The following is a 22334-nucleotide window of genomic DNA, read 5'->3' on the forward strand; positions in this document are numbered from 1 at the left end:
TTGCTTCCGCAAAAATAAAATTAAACAAGATTGTGTCAATAGTACACTCACACTATTATTTCTTAGTTCAGTGAACTGTGAAATTGGGGTCAAAACTCTAAATATGGCATTACAATTAGAAAAATCATATCATAGGGAACATGTGTACAAAGTTTCAAATTCATTGGACTTCAACTTCATCAAAAACTACCTTGACCAAAAACTATAACTTGACACGGCACAGACGGACAAACAAACGACTGAACGAAAAAATGGACGCACAGACCAGATAACATAATGCCCCTACAACTAATGTAGGTGGGGCATAATAAATACAATTATTCTATTGGAACTTATCAATCCTATGTTAGGGCTATATGTTTAGTTTATCAGGTTTTCTACCATCATAAAAATCTATCATAAAATCAGTCCCAAGCCATAATGAGGCTAGCTCAAATGTGTTATTTTATGTTTGGCTTTTATATATTTATTTCTGATGACTTGTCCCTTATTTGCTAATTAACATATTTTGGCATTACTGCTAGTTATTTATCTGGTTCTGTCAAATATATTTGTGTGTATGCCTTGCTATTAATTGTGCTATAATAAAATTGAGTACATTTTTTATTTGCTTGTGATCGAGATGCCTGGTAATTTTGTTTACCTATTGTAAAACATCATCAGTTATTATTTACCTGTGGTGAAAACATCTTCCATTAGACTATTTGTATTAATATCTGTCGGCCTTGGTGAATTCTGTGTCCATGATGTACAGGTCTCTAGTATCAATAGGAGATTAGCTTTGTTTAAGTTAATTGAGATCTCTGGGAGCTCATACATTTTTTCTACTTTTGGAATGTGGCTATTTGTCCTACATAAATACAATTTACATAAGAATAAATGATACAGCAGTTTGTGTTAATTAGACAATCCCATTATACTTTATATAAGAATGTTTCCACTCGATCTATCATTTTTTATGTTCAGTGGATCATGAAATTGGGGACAAACTTCATAAAAAACTACCTTGACCAAAAACATTAACCTGAAGCGGGACAGACAGATAAACAGACGAACAAACAGATGGACAGTCGAACAAAACAAAGGGATGCAAAGACTGAAAAGCATAATGCCCATAAATGGCACATAAAACATCTCAAAATCATCACATAGTTAACAATTGACAGCTGTTTTTACATTATGCCCCAATTTTCTTGTGTATAGAAAAATTATGAATAAATTATAAATAAAAGAGATGTGGTTATAAACCAATGAGACATCAACCCAATGACAAAAAAACAATCAAGACATCTAGAGGCCAACATACAGTACTTAATTAACAATGGTCATGTGTCTGTATAATATGCCAAGCTCCTAATCATCACAAGTCTATAAAAGTTTTTAATAAATTTTACAGAAATAATCAAAGGTTGGCCAGTTCTCAAAATAACGAAAAACATACAAGGCTCTGTGTTGAAGGCCGTACTTTGACCTTTAATGATTTACTTTGATTTACTTTTACAAATTGTGACTTGGATGGAGAGTTGTCTCATTGGCACTCATACCACATCTTCTTATATCTATTGTGACTTGGATGGAGAGTTGTCTCATTGGCACTCATACCACATCTTCTTATATCTATTGTGACTTGGATGGAGAGTTGTCTCATTGGCACTCATACCACATCTTCTTATATCTATTGTGACTTGGATGGAGAGTTGTCTCATTGGCACTCATACCACATCTTCTTATATCTATTGTGACTTGGATGGAGAGTTGTCTCATTGGCACTCATACCACATCTTCTTATATCTATTGTGACTTGGATGGAGAGTTGTCTCATTGGCACTCATACCACATCTTCTTATATCTATGAGACATACAACCACTACTGGTACGGAGAGTTGTCTCATTGGCACTCATACCACATCTTCTTATATCTATGAGACATACAACCACTACTGGTACGGTAACTTTACCATCTACAATTTCCCTGAAGATATACAGCTACAACTGTCCCAGGTTTTATATAATACAACTGATATAACATACTGTTTATACCGACAATAGAGAACCAGTTTTATTTCTTACCAGTACATTGTTAGCTGAAGTTTTCTAGTATATAGAGCTCCACTACAAGGGGGAATAACTGTCACAACATGTGATTTATCTCCCTTTTTATCCTTGGTTACAAGACCAGCAGAAAAATCAAATAACTGAAATAAAAAAAGAGAAATGAATAAAAGCAATTAAATCTAGTCAACTTTATACCCTAGATAATGTAATAAAATAAGGTAGAATTTTTTTCTTATGTTAAAATTACACTTTATCTTTATTTCACTATAAACTCAAGAAATAATAATTGCATTGATGTCTAGTTTATACAAGTATGTTTATAAACAATACCATCAGTAAGAGTCCCTTATGCCTGTCTCTATAAATATGACGTCACATACACAAAACTGTTGATTGAACCCATAGATACATACTTTTATCTGTGTGTGTGCGTGACAGTGATGTAAAAGATTACTAGATGGTGCTGCCATCTTACTGATTAGTTGTATGCTCATAGATACATACCTTTATCTGTGTGTGTGCTTGACAGTGATGTAAAAGATAACTAGATGGTGCTGCCATCTTACTGATTAGTTGTACGCTCATAGATACATACCTTTATCTGTGTGTGTGCGTGACAGAGATGTAAAAGATTACTAGATGGTGCTGCCATCTTACTGATTAGTTGTATGCTCATAGATACATACCTTTATCTGTGTGTGTGCGTGACAGTGATGTAAAAGATTACTAGATAGTGCTGCCATCTTGCTGATTAGTTGTACGCTCATAGATACATACCTTTATCTGTGTGTGTGCGTGACAGTGATGTAAAAGATTACTAGATGGTGCTGCCATCTTGCTGATTAGTTGTACGCTCATAGATACATACCTTTATCTGTGTGTGTGCGTGACAGTGATGTAAAAGATTACTAGATGGTGCTGCCACCTTGCTGATTAGTTGTACGCTCATAGATACATACCTTTATCTGTGTGTGTGCGTGACAGTGATGTAAAAGATTACTAGATGGTGCTGCCATCTTACTGATTAGTTGTACCAGTTTCCTAGGATACATAGAGCTTGTCACTTGATATTCTAATCTTGCTGAGGTCAGGTGGACACATGGAAGGATGTCTACTGTTTCATGTTCTGTTGTCTTAGACCCCTACAATATAATAAAGTGGTCAGTCTTTGTGAGGATTTTTTTTATTAACTTTGTGTAGTTTTCTGACTGCTTTAATGCAATTATCATCAATTAATGCAATGCAAATCTCATCAATTCTTGCAATGCAAACCCTCACAAACTATTGTAATGCAAAAAATAATCAATTATGTTGTAATGCAAATCAATTATATTGTAATGCAAATAAATTATATTGTAATGCAAATCAATTATATTGTAATGCTAATCAATTATATTGTAATGCAAATCAATTATATTGTAATGCTAATCAATTATAGTGTAATTGTAATGATAATCAATTATATTGTAATGCTAATCAATTATAGTGTAATTGTAATGATAATCAATTATATTGTAATGCTAATCAATAATATTGTAATGCTAATCAATTATATTGTAATGCTAATCAATTATACATGTTATAGTGTAATGCAAATCAACATTAATTACTGTTATGCAAATCCTCATCAAATATTGTTATGTATGTTCACCATAGAATACACTGAGGACAGTTGTATGAGATTAATATGGAAGAATTTCTAGAAGAACATAGCTATATATATAGAGAGAGAGATACAATACCTTTTGATGGTGAACAGTTTTATAAGATTTCTTGGCTATATCACACGATGGATTCTCAGCGTAGTATACATTAAGGACTGGTTGAAGTAGACTTATATGGAATGTTTTCTAGAAGAGGAGATACAATACCTTTTGATGGTGTACAGTTTTTATAAGATTTCTTGGCTATATCACATGATGGATGTTCAGCTTAGTATACACTGAGGACAGTAGTATGGAGGTTGATATGGAAGGTTTTCTAGAAGAACATGGAGATATAATACCTTTTGATGGTGTACTGTTTTATAAGATTTCTTGGATACATCACAAGATGGATGTTCAGCATAGTATACACTGAGGACAGTAGTATGAGGTTAATATGGAAGATTTTATAGTACATGGAGATATAATACCTTTTGATGGTGTACAGTTTTATAAGATTTCTTGGCTACATCACAAGATGGATGTTCAGCATAGTATACACTGAGGACAGTAGTATGAGGTTAGTATGGAAGATTTTATAGGAGTACACAGAGATATAATACCTTTTGATGGTGTACTGTTTTATAAGATTTCTTGGCTACATCACAAGATGGATGTTCAGCATAGTATACACTGAGGACAGTAGTATGAGGTTAATATGGAAGATTTTATAGGAGTACATGGAGATATAATACCTTTTGATGGTGTACTGTTTTATAAGATTTCTTGGCTACATCACAAGATGGATGTTCACTATAGTATACACTGAGGACAGTAGTATGGAGGTTGATATGGAAGGTTTTCTAGAAGTACATGGAGATATTATACCTTTTGATGATGTTCAGTTTTATAAGATTTCTTGGCTACATCACAAGATGGATGTTCACTATAGTATACACTGAGGACAGTAGTATGGAGGTTGATATGGAAGGTTTTCTAGAAGTACATGGAGATATAATACCTTTTGATGATGTTCAGTTTTATAAGATTTCTTGGCTACATCACAAGATGGATGTTCAGCATAGTATACACTGAGGACAGTAGTATGAGGTTAATATGGAAGATTTTATAGGAGTACATGGAGATATAATACCTTTTGATGGTGTACTGTTTTATAAGATTTCTTGGCTACATCACAAGATGGATGTTCAGCATAGTATACAATGAGGACAGTAGTATGAGGTTAATATGGAAGATTTTATAGGAGTACATGGAGATATAATACCTTTTGATGGTGTACTGTTTTATAAGATTTCTTGGCTACATCACAAGATGGATGTTCAGCATAGTATACACTGAGGACAGTAGTATGAGGTTAATATGGAAGATTTTATAGGAGTACATGGAGATATAATACCTTTTGATGGTGTACTGTTTTATAAGATTTCTTGGCTACATCACAAGATGGATGTTCACTATAGTATACACTGAGGACAGTAGTATGGAGGTTGATATGGAAGGTTTTCTAGAAGTACATGGAGATATAATACCTTTTGATGATGTTCAGTTTTATAAGATTTCTTGGCTACATCACAAGATGGATGTTAAGCATAGTATACACTGAGGACAGTAGTATGAGGTTAATATGGAAAGTTTTCTAGAAGTAAATGGAGATACAATACCTTTTGATGGTGTACAGTTTTATAAGATTTCTTGGCTACATCACACGATGGATGTTCTGCATAGTATACACTGAGGACAGGTTGTAGAAGACTTATATGGAATGTTTTTGTTGGAATGAATTCCTCTAAGATCTTAATCTGCTCCTCTGTTGGATGGGGTCGACTTTCATTAACATTCTCTGTGGAAAAATAAAGAAATTTGTAATTAATATATCTAAGGCTAATATGGAAAGTTTTTAATCCAGTCATAAAGAGCTAAACCAGTTGTGTGGGAACAGTTGTGTGGGGACCAGTTTATCATAATCTAGGGAAGCAGTTAATTCATAGGAATACTCTATACTGTTTCACTAAAACTTGTGTCTTTCAGATGTCATGGGGTTCTTGTTGCTCAGTCTTTATTTTTCTATGTTGTGTTCTGTGTACTACTGTTTGTCGGTTGGTCTTTTTCTTTTTTTGCCATGGCGTTGTCAGTTTATTTTTGACTTATGAGTTTGAATGTCCCTCAGGTATCTTTCGCCTCTCTTTTTCTGTTCTGGTAATTATTACATCACTCAATGAAATTGCTGCCTTCAAAATTTTGAAAGTGTGGATCATTTAGACAAAACCAGAGGATCCCGAAAGGTCTTTAAAACAGAAAGTAGAATGGAGTGAGCTCAGATCCTTGTAAGCGAAGGGTGGACACAGGATCTGTATTGTAATCAGATTGAAATATCCAGAAGATAAAGGGAGTCAAGGGATGAAAAGGAAACTGTTATATGAAACATTCACTTCCCCATTAAACAAATAAGAACATTAAACAAACATTTAATAAATTGTCCAACTCTTGATGATGATCAAGCATTTAAATTACATTGAGCAATTAAAAATACCTAAGTGACCTCAATTCTATAGACTTACCAGGTTTCCCTTTGTAGTAAGGCTCATAATTATAATTATATGCACACGCCAGTAGCTTCCTAAACCTGTGTACAGATGAAGATGAAGCATTTATTTGACACGGACCAATGATAAAACGTATCAGTGAATTTTCTTTCATGAACAAAGTTTCTGTGATATCTGAAACAGATGAAACACTTGTTCCTTTTTCTGAAAATATACAAAAGAAAGTCATGGCTTAATAAACATGATAAATACACACAAATCAAAAGAAAGTCAAGGCTTAATAAACATGATAAATAAACACAAACCAAAAGAAAGTCATGGCTTCATAAACATGATAAATAAACACAAAAATAATTATAAAGTTCAATTATTTATTATAAATTTTTAAACCTGTCAATATTTTAAAGATTATCTTGAAACATTACATAAGTCTTTACAGTAAAACAGATGAAAGTAAAAGAAGACTTTAAAAATAAACATTTTCAAACATCATAAGGCTAACAAAAACATTTTTTTTGTATGAATATTTCACCCAAATAATTCAATTGTTATATTCCACTGATCTATGATTACTTCATTTACGCCTGAATGCATAGACAAGGAAAAATCTTTAATCAATCTTTGGGAATTAGCTCAGGATTTACCTATCCGATAAATTAAGCTGATTCCTGATTAGTCACCATTAGGAATTCAGGCCCTCGCAAGCAGGAGAGATCGATTACACGGAGGGAGTGAATCATTCAGGTTAATAATGAACATCATATCACTAATGTTTCTAAAAATGACATTTTAATTCATTCCACTTACAATTTTACATTTTCAATCTCCAAAAGTGTCCTACCTTGATTTTTCTCTTCTGTGTCAGCCATTACATATAGATAGTCAAAGAAGAATGCTCCAAACTTGACCTGACTATACTGTTCTGTATAGATCTCACCATGTGTCTCACTATCTAGGGCTAACTGTAATGGCTCATTTTGATTGGCTGGTGAGGATTTATCAAACAGAGAATTTGAATAGTAATTAGCCTCTGTCTTGTCCTGTAAACTGTCTCCACCTTGTACCATCACAGAGCTCTGTAAAATTGGAAGAACCTTATTAAGTAAGTTCATATAAAAACTTCAAATATATAGTCAAGAAATAGAGTTTTGTGTTATTTTAGTGGACCAGACATCCTTTTTCCTCTGGATTATTCAGTCAGATTTGTAATAATATTAACCAAAAGATGAGTGTATCGTCTATTGCTCCACAGATACACTGCCCCTGACACAACATCCTAAGGAGGTGTGGTAGTAAAGAGAAGAAACTTAACATACCTTAGTATCTGTATCATCTTTTGCTCCACAGATACACTGCTCCTGACACAACATCCTAAGGGGTGTGGTAGTAGAGGGGAGAAACTTAACATACCTTAGTATCTGTATCATCTTTTATTCCACAGACACATTGCTCCTGACACAACATTCTTAGGGGTGTGGTAGTAGAGGGGAGAAACTTAACATACCTTAGTATCTGTATCAAAACTATCATCTTTAATTCCACAGATACACTGCCCCTGACACAACATCCTAAGGAGGTGTGGTAGTAAAGAGAAGAAACTTAACATACCTTAGTATCTGTATCAAAACTATCATCTTTAATTCCACAGATACACTGCCCCTGACACAACATCCTTAGGGGGTGTGGTAGTAGAGGGGAGAAACTTAACATACCTTAGTATCTGTATCATCTTTTATTCCACAGACACACTGCTCCTGACACAACATCCTAAGGGGGCATGGTAGTAGAGGGGATAAACTTAACATACCTTAGTATCTGCATCATCTTTTATGCCACAGACACAGTGCTCCTGACACAACATTCTCAGGGGGTGTGGTAGTAGAGGGGAGAAACTTAACATACCTTAGTATCTGTATCATCTTTTATTCCACAGATACACTGGCCCTGACACAACATCTTCAGATGTGTTATTCCAACTTGTGCATCAAAGAAAGCGAGACCTTTGACAAGTATGTCTACAGCTATACCTTCTCCCTCCAGTAATATAAAAGGTTTAAATGCAATCTTCTGTGGACCATAATGCACTTTTTCTCTCAGTTTTTCTGTCAACTATAAAATACAATTTGTTAATATGTTAAATGTTCAGTTAATTTGTACCTGATTGTGTTGTCTACTATTACAATAGAATAGTCAGGCAGGAATCAATATTTGCTATACAATAGAATAATCAGGCAGGAATCAATTTACTGTACAGTATATATATTTGCTATACAATTAATCAAGGTGACATGAATCAATTTACTGTACGGTATATATATTTGCTATACAATTAATCAAGGTGACAGGAATCAATTTACTGTACGGTATATATATTTGCTATACAATTAATCAAGGTGACAGGAATCAATTTACTGTACGGTATATATATTTGCTATACAATTAATTATACTGGAAGGAATCAATTTACTGTACGGTATATATATTTGCTATACAATAAATTAAGGTGGAAGGAATCAATTTACTGTATGGTATATATATTTGCTATACAATAAATCATACTGGAAGGAATCAATTAACTGTACTGTATATCACCATGATCAGTGTACCGTTTATTGCTTATAAAGATCATTGTCAGGCAGTTTCTACTGTTGATAAAGAATGACATTTACTCATAACAATGTTTAACAAGCAAGTTATCACCCGACTGGAGTATAAATTTCCGACTTCATACTCAAAGAATCACATTTTTCTGTTTAGTTTGCTGTACCCTTTAAATTCCCACATACAAACAAGATTGTAAAGCTGTTCTACAATTAAGTAAATCTATCTATAAGTCTTCTTATACATGTAATACCTTAAACATGATAGATATTTTATGTCCATACATCCCCTTACCTTAAACACGATAGATATTTCATGTCCCATCATCCCGTTACCTTAAACATGATAGATATTTTATGTCCCATCATCCCCTTACCTTAATCATGTTAAACATGATAGATATTTAGTTACCTTAAACAGATATTTATGTCCATACATCTCCTTACCTTAAACACGATAGATATTTTATGTCCATACATCCCCTTACCTTAAACATGACAGATATTTATGTCCATACATCCCCTTACCTTAAACACAATAGATATTTTATGTCCATACATCCCCTTACCTTATACATGATAGATATTTTATGTTCATACATCCCCTTACCTTAAACACGATAGATATTTTATGTCCATACATCCCCTTACCTTAAACACGATAGATATTTTATGTCCATATATCACCTTACCTTAAACACGATTGATATTTTATGTCCATACATCCCCTTACCTTAAACACGATAGATATTTTATGTCCATACATCCCCTTACCTTAAACACGATAGATATTTTATGTCCATACATCCCCTTACCTTAAACACAATAGATATATTATGTCCATCATCCCCTTATACATGTAATACCTTAAACAATGTTAAACATGATAGATATTTTATGTCCATACATTCCCTTACCTTAAACACTATAGATATTTTATGTCCCATCATCCCCTTACCTTAAACATGATAGATATATTATGTCCCATCATCCCTCTTCCTTAAAAACGATAGATATTTTATGTCCATACATTCCCTTACCTTAAACATGATAGATATTTTATGTCCCATCATCCCTCTACCTTAAACATGATATATATTTTATGTCCCAGCATCCCCGTACCTTAAACATGATAGATATTTTATGTCCCATCATCCCTCTACCTTAAACATGATAGATATATTATGTCCCATCATCCCCTTACCTTAAACATGATAGATATTTTATGTCCCATCATCCCCTTACCTTAAACACGATAGATATTTTATGTCCATACATCCCCTTACCTTAAACACGATAGATATTTTATGTCCCATCATCCCCTTACCTTAAACATAATAGATATTTTATGTTCATACATCCCCTTACCTTAAACATGATAGATATTTTATGTCAATACATCCCCTTACCTTAAACATGATAGATATTTTATGTCCATACATCCCCTTACCTTAAATATGAAAGATATTTTATGTCCCATCATCCCGTTACCTTAAACATTATTGATATTTTATGTCCATACATCCCCTTACCTTAAACATGATAGATATTTTATGTCCCATCATCCCCTTACCTTAAACATGATAGATATTTTATGTCCCATCATCCCCTTACCTTAAACATGACAGATATTTTATGCCCATACATCCCAATAGATAGAGTAGGAGGCTGTGGTTTTTTCCTTGTTGTAGTTTCATCAGACTCCCCCTCCTCCTCATTCTCTGGTAAGATCTGAGGTACATAGGACCACATCCACTGGCTCCATCCCTGCTGGTCTACCTCAGAAGAAGTATCAGATTCCTCTTCTGAAATAAATTCTGATAACTGTAATTCAACTAATTTTTGCCGATAATTTATTTTGAGTTTATCCCTTTCTAGCCGACTTGACAGTTATCTATTTTCGTGATTTTTGCATTATCTTAATGTATATATATAAGGAGAGATCCTAGATTTACATATTTGTTATTACTTTAAATTCTCGTTATTTTTGTTCTTGTGAAAATAAATGGCTCATGGAATTTGGTTGGTTTACAGTATACAAAGAAGTAAAAGTAGAAACTGTATTTTGTATTAGGCCAAAAATAAAATTTAGATTGTTTGATGTTGCCTACCTACTCACCTAAAAAGCAGCCTTCTGGAAAATTTTATGACACAAATCGTTTTAAATTTATTCTTTTTTTAAGATTTTTTCCTGCTCTATCATCTTTTTCTTGTCTAAAGCATGAAATTTAAAAAAATAAAATCCCTACCTACCTACCAAACACTCCAAGGCATGGGCAGGCAACATCAAACAAAGAATTTTTTAAGGATGGCTTTATATATTTACCTACTATAAAGTGAAAGTAGAAACTGTTAGTATTTTGTTTTATATATTTACCTAATATAAATAAAGGAACAGAGTTCCAATGTCCCCCGCTTTGCACATATTTTATATTTCCAAGGGCCATAACTCTTTTAAAAAAAGTCGATTGTCCACCATTATAGAACTTGTCCGAGATATTACTGATATTAACCTATAGTATAAGTTTTATAAAAATCTGGAAAGAATTGTACCTGTGAGAGCGCTAACTAGGCCATTTTACATAACTTTAATATTTCCAAGGGGCATAACACTTTTTAAAAAGTCGATCAGCCACCATTATGAGGCTTGTCCGAGATATTGCTGATATAAACCTATAGTATAAGTTTTATAAAAATCTGGCAAGTATTGTACCTGTGAGAGCGCTAACGAGGCCATTTTCCATAAATTTAATATTTCCAAGGGGCATTACTGTTTTAAAAATAGATGCTCGGCCACCATTATCGAACTTGTCCGAGATATTGCTGATATTAACCTAAAGTATAAGTTTTATAAACATCTGACAAGAATTGTTCCTGTGATAGAACTAACAAGACCAGACAGACCTACGCACAGACGCCCGGTATTTCGATGAACACTGTCTAACCATACCTATAGTTATATTGTTGTCTTCTTCATGAACAGTACTATCATGGCCCTCATCTTTCTTGGCTGGATCTAACGTACCATAATACAATGCCATACATAGTTCTATTAGTCTCTCAAACATTGGTAGTTGTGTATCAGTCAATGATACGTCTAAATGTTCACAGAACAGATCAAACTTTGTTACGCTGGCCCGCTTGGCGTTAACAGAATCATACTTGGTGTACAACCGTCCTGTGACAGAGCACCTGTAGATCAGTGGATCCTGATAATGTTCTATCTTACCACTCTGATCACATTTATCAAGGCATACAGTCAGATCACACAGGTTGATGGATTTCCTTAACACTAACTCAGGAGGAGATAACTCTATAAAGTCTCTATCCCACTTCTCATCGGCACTATACACTTCAGCTGATTTTATGTTCAAGGATAAAACAATGTCATCCTCAACAAACTTAACAATTAGATTATTGATGATGATACTAACATTGTTTACAATTTTATTCATCAAACTTTGTAAATATCCTGGTGGCAGATCTTCTTCACCCTGTTTCCTTGGTTTCAATGATGACCTTGATTTTGACCTCCGTAAATCAGACTTTGACCCTTTGCTACTACCTTCATAAGGACTTTCTCTTAATTTCAGAATACATTCAATTGTGTTGATAGTTATCACGACAGGTTCAGATCCCAGTTTTGTCCAAGGCACATGGATACGTAACTCATGAATATGGCCACTTTTGAAGACAATTGGGAGATGAATGGCCTTTTCTATGACATCCAAACGAAGGTCAAGATTATTAAGGACTACATCACCACCCCATAATGACAATTGAAAATCTTCAGGTCTTAGTTTGACATACTTGTCAACATAACCCATTAAGAGGGGGCTGATGTAAGACTCCAACTTAAACATTGTTGTAGCTAGAATCAGAACAAATTTTTATTTTTCTATGACCTTTGCCCTAGGTTATGACTTCTATCACCATTCCATATTTCTGTAACAATTGGTATAACTTTGTTGACAGCTTATCTTGCTATAAAGCAGCATTTTTAATGATTTAGTCCCTGTATTATATGTGTAAGCAACATTCTTTCTTTTCTTACTAAATATCTGCAATAGAAAGAACATAACGCATGTTATTGGTTATTTACAATTATTTGGTAATTTTCAAAGATACACATTTGTCATGGCTTTTTCAAAGTGTTCCGGGATGTCTATGTTAGTATACAGAAAGCTAACCCTAACCCTTTTTTTTTGTCCAAGGCACATGGATACTTATACAATATCTAACCAAAACCTACATGTACCTAAATCTAAACCTTTAACCTATCACATTTCCATGGTTTGTGAACCCTGAAATCTGGGTCAAAACCCAAATTTGGTACATATATCAAACAGTACACTTCATAATAAACATATGTATTAAGTTTAAAGTTAATATGACAACAAACTTTTCTTTTAAAAACTACATTTGTAACTTACACCAAAACTTTTGCATGATATGGAATGGATGGATGCAAAGACAAGAGAACATAATGACCTCTATTATAATAGGTGGGTACCTTGGGAGCCATACAATCATATACACCTACCTACAGATTTGATCTCTCTTTTTTTTAATATTTTCTTTTTATCTGGGAATTTTGGCAAGATAGGTATACATGGTATACATCTAAACTATGCAGTCTTGTATTTCATCTACATGTACTACATTGTACTATCATTGACTATATAAAAAAAAAATTAAACCACATTTTCTTAATTTGAGTACCGTAGTTTTAACTGAATAAAGAGAAGTATGTGTGCTTCAACTTGAGAATCAGCTTGTGTGTAACAAACTGTTATTACACCAGTTGAAAGACCCTTAAACAATGTTAAAATGTTATTTGAAAAATTGCTGATTAATGTTGGTTAATGCTTATTGTACTTACTGTTGTAATATGTGTTTTTCTTATAGCTATACATACACAAGTCTTGATGACTTCTAATAAAATGGTAATCAACATAAAGGCTAAATATATATATACATATATATATATTGCATAATTGTTCTCACTCATTAAAGGCCGAGTTCACTTTAATAGTTAAAGGTGATAAAATCATGAAAATCGTTTTAATAATATACTTTACCTTAGAAAAAAATTATTTATTGTGAAAGTGTATTCAGAAATCTTAATATTAATTTGTGTCAAAGGCACCATTGCTATTTTTCATAAAATCCATCAACCTTTATCATAGATATAAGAAGATGTGGTATGAGTGCCAATGAGACAACTCTCCATCTAAGTCAAAATTTATAAAAGTAAACCATTATAGGTCAAAGTACCGTCTTCAACATGGAGCCTTGGCTCACACCGAACAGCAAGCTATGAAGGGACCCAAAAATTACTAGTGTAAAACCATTCAAACAAGAAAACCAACGGTCTAATCTATATAAAAAACGAGAAACACTTATGAACCACATAAACAAACGACAACTACTGAACATCAGATTCCTGACTTAGGACAGGTGCAAACAATTGCAGCGGGTTTAAACCTTTTAATGGTACCAAACCATCACCCTTTTTCTGAAACAATAGTGTAACATCACAACATAGAAAGACACACTATAAAATATCAACTGAAATGGCTTAACTCAATCAAAGGACATATTAACACCAGTGAACATACACTGAACAAATAAATTTGACCTATGATACAATGTAAATACAAAATAAATAAACTAAGGGAAGAAAAATAAAAGTAACATGTTATACCGCTATGAAATATTAAACAATTTAAGATTACTACACATCAAATATATATCACTTTTATCCCTTGTAAGTATTTTTCATACTGGTGCCCGATCAACATAAAATATGGAACAACTTGAGCCTGTGGGGATGGAGATTTATCTATCCATAAAAGCTAAATTATATCTATTAGATTTTAAAGTGTAATAACTTTAGGTGTAAAAATTAAATACACCCCTTAGGAGACGATCATTTGATATTCTGGGGGAATGGGGTGGTCAGGACGATTTTCTGCAGATTGACAATTCATATTCATCTATTGCTTATTAAGGCCCCTCCCCAAAATATTAAATGGTCATCCCTTTACTCTGAAATTGAAAGGCTAGATATTTATTTCCCAAACTATGTCTACAACTTTCTCATACAGATCATACATGTTTCGTACATTTTTACAGATGACTAAATATTTGACTCAAATTGGATGCTTTTGCTTTGAAGTCATAATAATTTTTGAAGGCAGTTATAAATTTCAACTTTTAAATAAGTTTCCATGCGTATTCTGGCCTTTATTTCTAACATTTATGAATAAACGTATTGCTCATGTCAGTAAAATTGTGGTTTTGAATTTCTAACCCTTTTTGTAATTAAGTTAAACTGTCTATCTACAGACGACCTGCCAACTCGACGATATACAACTTTTCCGAATGGTACAATTATTGAAAAGATCCGAAATGTCCGCAACAGGATACAGCGCGTAAAAGTGAAGCGAGTAATTCTGGCTTGTTATAAAATGTGGACTTGTCTAACCTAGGATCTGAAAGTGGGGTACTCTTTTAAATTTTTTTTCTTCAGGAAATCGAAAACGCGGATAAAATCTGCTGTACACGACAGCAAAACAATAGTTTTCAACAGCAGCGCAGTTCAGTATCTTGTATGTTCCTCCATTAATTGTGGAGCACTACCCATAGGGTATAATTGTAGCAACCGGCAATATACACCTTAAAACATAAGGGAACATATAAACTTACAGATAAATGAATAAAGGCAATATCATTATTAATTCATTGGATAGTCATTACAGTTTTAAACCATAAAATTAACTAATCATAATGTGGTGAGGTGTAAGAAAAAGTTATGTAGGAACTGAATATATTTACAAGTAAAATTTGAAAATTAAAAGTTTAAATTCGTTTTAAATTTAAAATTCTATTGGTTAGTTAAAGGTGCTATTCTTACATCATAATATATAATGAAAAAATTATTTAAAAGGGTGTTATGTAGATAGGTTAGGGGTTAGAACAATTCAACGTATATACATATGTGTTCCTTCACAGTTTAAATTTACCTATTTTATAGACATTGTCATTATTCTTTAAAGGTACTTAATATATCTTAAAAACTTTGAAGAAGCTCTTCTTAAGTCTTAAATTATCATAAAATAGTAAAATGGTAAAAATAAGGAACTATTTTATTTCAAGTAATTTTATCCCTTATACTGTACTTGTGATCAAGCTTTTATCCTTTTTGTGCGGAACATGTGCATCTCATAGCACATATTTCTAGCCAGAGTTTCATTGTTTTCATACACAGTTGAATAACAGTTTATGTCCTTGCTAGTACAGTCCATTATGAGCTGGAGTAGATTCCCTTGTTGCATTATCTAACTGTATGTTGAAGTATCCGATTCGATTTCATCCATTTTCTGTTTGATTTTTGAGCAATATTTAGATCTCATTTGCTCCAATTCTGTGCAATGTAGAATAAAATGTTCTAGATCTTTATTTTCCTGTTCACAGATTGTACATAAAGGGTTAACTTTTGGATCGAACTTAGCTCTTTTGGCTTGGAATATGTACGTTTGAGTACCATGAGACTTAGTCTTGTTTTTATTTTTCCTGCCTTTACATCTTTAGTATTGTTTGTTACACTTTTCCATATATTGTGAGCTTCATTTAATGGATTGTCCTTTATCTCTATATATTTAAGCGATGTTTTTTCCATTTTTTCATTGTGACATTCATTTTTCCAGTATATATATATATATATATATATTTCTTGATCTTTATTCCTATTAGCCTTTTCAATTCGATTTTTTTAAGACATAATATTTCAATCTGTTTAATTGAGGTCTGGAGCTGGCATGTCAGTAACTGCTAGTAGTCCTTTGTTCATTTCTGTATCATTGTCATTTTGCTTAGTTTCTTTTGTTACCTATTCTGACATCGGACTCGGACTTCTTTTAAACTGAGTTTTACTGTGCGTATTGCTATGTGTTTTCTTTATTCTACAATTGGCTAGAGGTATAGGGCAGGGTTGAGATCTCACAATACATGTTTAACCCCGCCGCATTTTTGCGCCTGTCCCAAGTCAGGAGCCTCTGGCCTTTGTTAGTCTAGTATGTTTTTTAATTTTAGTTCATTTATATGTTTTGGAGTTCAGTGTGACGTCCATTTTCACTGAACTAGCACACAATTTTAGTTAGGGGCCAGCTGAGGACCACCTCCGGGTGCGGGATTTTCTCGCTGCACTGAAGACCCATTGGTGGCCTTCGGCTGTTGTCTGCTCTTTGGCCGGGTTGTTGTCTCTTTGACATATTCCCCATTTCCATTCTCAATTTTATTGATTTCAGATTGTATTTTGATAGAGTTTTTCCACTCTGTTGGTAAAGTCTTTTCCTCTATGTTCTGATAATGCAATTTGTCTAGTTCCTGAATTTGTAGCAATATATTCATGAAAAAGGTAAGTAGATTTTTGTCTAAGGTGATGGCAATAGGTTCTGCTCCTACCAGGGTATAGACAGCCATATTTGCTGTATTATTTGGAAGCCCTTGTATTTGTCGGAGAATTTTCCTCTCTGCCAGTTCTAGCATATCCTTTTCTTTTGCAAGTAAGTTCATCACCTCAAGCCCGTAGATACTTCTTGGTACTGCATATGTTCTCCATAGCTTGTATGCTACCATGGGTGAGTATCCCCTTCTGACATGTAAACCAGATCCCAGAAGGCTGTATGTTGTTGCCCTGCCTGTTTTTATTCTTTCTGAGATATTTGCCCGGTTTTGCTCGTTTTTTTATACCTAGATGTTTAGTTTCATGGGTTATATTGATGTCATCATCTTCGAATTGCAATGTTGATGAATTCAAGCCTTTAACATTTTAGAAAACAGCTTCAGATTTAGTTGAATTGATTTTTACTAAATCTCTGCTTGTGTGGTGCTGTACTTTGTCTAGTATTCCTGAAACAGCAGGAACATAGATCCTATTATATCCAAAATGACACTTATTCTTAAATTCCCATGAAAAATGATTTTACTATTAGTTTTTTTCTGGAATCATATGATTTCTTTATTCTAAACATCGTTCATTTCTGTAATCAGTATTTTTTTATATCAACTAATTCCTTTTTATTTTCTATAGTTATTCTTTGTACTTTTGCATCCCATTATTATATATCAACTAATTCCGTTTTATTTTCTACAGTTATTCTTTGTACTTTTGCATCCCATTATTATATAATTAAGATTTGTGTTGACTCTTTATTGAGGCTCAAGAAGAAAACAACAAAAACATATTTTTTGTTTTAACAGCTGCTGAAAAAGCTTTCAACGAATAGCTATATATAGCGTTTGGCATGGTGGGATGTTTTGAAAAATGTTTAAATAAAAAAATCTAATATAGATGGTGATAATTAGCTCCTTGTTTAAGGAATAGTACAACAGGGTACAAACAAAAATCTAATGAGAAGGACAATTCTCGCGTACTTTACCAGAACTGCAGGAGTCCAGTGGTCCCATGCTGATTTTTTTAATTCCTTGTTGAAAATTTATGAAACTGAACAATTACTCATTATTAGGCGCACGTTTAAGCTCAGTATTCTTTGAGTGCCAACTGTAGCAGATGACGGGACCTTAATTTTAAATAACCCGTTGAAACTTAAGTTTAAAACACATATTTCTGAAATTTGTAAAAAAGCATCAAGGCAGTTAAATGTACTAAAAGAATTTGGAAAGATCTATCGAAATTGGGAAGTTTAACTATTTATCACTCATATATCATGTCTAATTTCAACTATTGTCCTAGCTGTGATTTGGCATTATTTGTGGGGAGGGTAACAATAAAGAAATGGACAATATACAAGAACATGCCGATTGAGGTTCATCTATGAAGATGTTAGTAGTGACTATGAAACTCTAAAATTGTCGTTAAATATAAAAAAGAAGACTCTCTGAATTCCATTTCATTTTTTTTTGCATGAAATAAATTGATATATACAGTTATCTATTACATGTTTACACTGCAGTAGGGGGTTTAGAGCCTTCAATACATCTTTATTCATGCATTCCATGTGTAAACTGCAGTGGGGTGTTAGAGTTTCAATGTGTACACTTCGTTAGTATTTTAGAGTTTGCAGCAGGGTTCTAAAGTTTCAATGCATCATTTTTCATTCCATGTGTACACTGCAGTGGGGGTTTTAGCGTTTCAATGTGTACACCTCGTTAGTGTTTTAGAGTTTCTATGTGTACAATGCAGCAGGGTTTTAAAGTTTCAATACATTATTTTTCATCATTCCATATGTACACTGCAGTAGGAGTTTTCGAAGTTCAAAACATCATTATTCATCATTTGATACACTGCAGTGGGGTTTTCGAATTTCAATACATCATTATTCATCATTGGGTACACTGCAGTGGGGTTTTCGAAGTTCAATACATCATTATTCATCATTGGATACCCTGCAGTGGGGTTTTCGAATTTCAATACATCATTATTCATCATTGGGTACACTGCAGTTGGGTTTTCGAAGTTCAATACATCATTATTCATCATTGGGTACACTGCAGTAGGAGTTTTCGAAGTTCAATACATCATTATTCATCATTGGATACACTGCAGTGGGGTTTTCGAATTTTAATACATCATTATTCATCATTGGGTACACTGCAGTGGGGTTTTCGAATTTCAATACATCATTATTCATCATTGGGTACACTGCAGTGGGGTTTTCGAAGTTCAATACATCATTATTCATCATTGGGTACACTGCAGTGGCGTTTTCGAATTTCAATAATCATAATTCATTTATTGTGTACACTACATTGTTTTTTAAAGTTTCAATTTGTACACTGCATTGGTATTAAAGAGTTTCCATGTGTAAACTGCATTGGGGTTTAAGGGTTTCCATGTGTACACTGCAAGGGAATTTTTAGATTTTCCATGTGTACTCTGCAGTGGAATTTTTAGATTTTCCATGTGTACACTTCTTTTGGGTTTTTAGGGTTTCCATATGTCGATTGTAGTGGGATTTTTAGACTTTCCATGTGTACAATGCATTGGGATTTTTAGAATTTTCCATGTGTACACTGCAGTGCGATTTTTAGAGTTTCCATGTGTAGACTGCAGAGTGATTTTTAGATTTTCTATGTGTACACTGCAGTGGGATTTTTAAATTTTCCAAGTGTACACTGCAGTGGAATTTTTACATTTTCCATGTGTTCACTACATTGGGGTTTTGGATTTCTATGTGTACACTGCAGTGGGATTTTTAAGGTTTCCATGTGTACACTGCAGTGGAATTTTTAGATTTTCCATGTGTACACTGCATTGGGGTTTTAAGATTTCTATGTGTACACTGCAGTGGGATTTTTAAGGTTTTCATGTGTACACTGCAGTGGGATCTTTAGATTTTCCATGTGTACGCTCCAGAGGGATTTTTAGATTTTCCAAGTGTACACTGCAGTGGGATTTTTAGAGTTGCCATGTGTAGATTGCATTGGGATTTTCAGGATTTCAGAGTGTAGACTGCATTAGGATTTTTAGTGTTTCCATGTGTACATTGCAGTGGGATTTTTAGGGTTTCATGTGTATACTACAGTGACAGTGGGATTTTTACGGTTGCCATGTGTACACTGCAGTGGGATTTTTAAGGTTTCAATGGGTAGACTGCAGTGGATGTTTTTAGATTTTCCATGTATACACTGCAGTTTGATTTATAGAATTTCGATATGTAGACTGCAGTGGGATGTTTAGGGTTTCCAGGTGTAGACTGCAGTGGGAGTTTTAGGGTTTCGAGGTGTAGATTGCAGTGGGAGTTTTAGGGTTTCCATGTGTACACTGCAGTGGGATTTTTAGGGTTTCGATGTGTAAACTGCATTGGGATTTTTAAGGTTTTCATGTGTACACTGCAGTGGGATTTTTACGGTTTTCGTGTGTATCTGAAGTTGGATTTTTATGGTTTTCATATGTACACTGCAGTGGGATTTTAACGGTTGCCATGTGTCCACTGCAGTGGGATTTTTAGGGTTTCCATGTGTTCACTGCAGTGGGATTTTAACGGTTGCCATGTGTGTGGGTTTCGAGGTGTAGATTGCAGTGGGATTTTTAGGGTTTCCATGTGTACACTGCAGTGGGATTTTTACTGTTTCCATGTGTTCACTGCAGTTGGATTTTTACTGTTTCCATGTGTACACTGCAGTGGGATTTTTTTTAGAATTTCCATGGGTAGACTGCATTGGGATTTTTAGTTCATTTTCCTTTTTAAAAGTGCTAGATTTGAAAATTATTAACTGGTTATTACCAAACCATTGTATTAACAGCCGGTCAATAACTGGATATCTTATGGCAAGATTTTATTAATTGGTTGCTTTATCATTGATGTAAATGTATGGTGTACTGACCTACCAATAGTAAACTTACAGCAATCATATATTCATATTTATTTCTGCAACTGAAATAATTTCAAAACTCAAATCTCATTTAAAATTAGGGTGAATGTAATATAACCACAAACAGACGTACACCTTACCTAACCCAGGATTATCATTTTCTCAATATCGAAGTCATGAAAGCCATACTTTAATATCAATCTTCATAACATAGTTATCCTTGGGAAATCTACACCTCATTTCAATGGTCAGATAAATTCTAACAAGACCCTGAAAAATCTACACCTCATTTCAATGGTCAGATAAATTTCAACAAGAAATTGTTACTCCATAGTAAAATGTCCCCAGCCGCTGTATAAATGAGGAATTACAATGTGTCATTTGTGGTAGGAGAGTCAAAATATGGTTAAAGTCCCATAATAAAACATGAAGGCGAACAAACCTACCAAGTAAGATAGCTTTCAGTCAAATGGTGTCACAGGAGTTACATCCACAACGTGTTATTGTGGTACAAAAGTATATAACAGGCTAATTGTCCCATACCTCCCGAAAAATGGAAAAGAGAATATGACAACAAAGTATACTAACAATTATGAAAGCTTTCTGTCAACAATCATTGATGTGTCTGGTATGGACAGACGGATTACCATACCCACTGTGAGACGTACAGGGAACAATTATTTCAGAGATGCCAACCTCATTTGATTTAATCAATACTAACTTATTTCATCCAATGTTTGAAAAATCAGTAATTTTCAGTTTGACCATTATAACATGTTTGCTTAAATTTACCATGAACATGAGAAAAAAAAATTGCTAGACTTGGTCCTTATATAAAATAATGGCTTGCCTTCAATCTCAGACGTGAATAACAAGCTGTTATCTCAGATGTGAATGACAAGCTGTTATCTCAGATGTGAATGACAAGCTGTTATCTTAGATGTGAATGACAAGCTGTTATCTTAGACGTGAATGACAAGCTGTTATCAATACATTTGTTTCTTTTGTACACATAACATTGTCTTAATATTCTTCATGTCTGGGAGAATATCTTCTTCCATATACTGCCCACATTCAACTTTCTGAATATACTGGCAAATTGTTATGATTTATTCATTAGTTGTAATTGG

The 22334-nt window shown here is 33.7% G+C and overlaps 1 protein-coding gene across 9 annotated transcripts in view; it reads right to left on the minus strand.

Moving 5' to 3' along the window:
• LOC127731980 (intermembrane lipid transfer protein VPS13B-like) overlaps window positions 1-15248 on the minus strand; it is a 100425-nt gene extending 85177 nt beyond the window's left edge. Inside the window, exons 1-10 of one of the 9 annotated variants that reach the window (XM_052240961.1) lie at window positions 15179-15248; window positions 11813-12923; window positions 10477-10667; window positions 8165-8371; window positions 7104-7338; window positions 6278-6466; window positions 5381-5559; window positions 3015-3197; window positions 2071-2195; window positions 675-850 (exon numbers count right to left, since the gene is read on the minus strand). In XM_052240961.1, coding sequence (XP_052096921.1) covers window positions 675-850; window positions 2071-2195; window positions 3015-3197; window positions 5381-5559; window positions 6278-6466; window positions 7104-7338; window positions 8165-8371; window positions 10477-10667; window positions 11813-12725 — 2398 coding nt within the window. In that variant the 5' untranslated portion in view covers window positions 12726-12923; window positions 15179-15248. Of the gene's footprint in view, window positions 1-674; window positions 851-2070; window positions 2196-2559; window positions 2571-2650; window positions 2666-2741; window positions 2777-2832; window positions 2884-2923; window positions 2969-3014; window positions 3198-5380; window positions 5560-6277; window positions 6467-7103; window positions 7339-7578; window positions 7594-7672; window positions 7696-7974; window positions 7998-8164; window positions 8372-10476; window positions 10668-11812; window positions 12924-15178 lie in introns of those variants that run through there. The other 8 variants (XM_052240964.1, XM_052240963.1, XM_052240962.1 and 5 more) reach the window with 8 other exon arrangements.
• Window positions 15249-22334: the final 7086 nt, after the last annotated feature.

This window comes from Mytilus californianus, unplaced genomic scaffold (genome assembly GCF_021869535.1).
Source record: "Mytilus californianus isolate M0D057914Y unplaced genomic scaffold, xbMytCali1.0.p SCAF_21, whole genome shotgun sequence".
Taxonomy (NCBI): domain Eukaryota; kingdom Metazoa; phylum Mollusca; class Bivalvia; order Mytilida; family Mytilidae; genus Mytilus; species Mytilus californianus.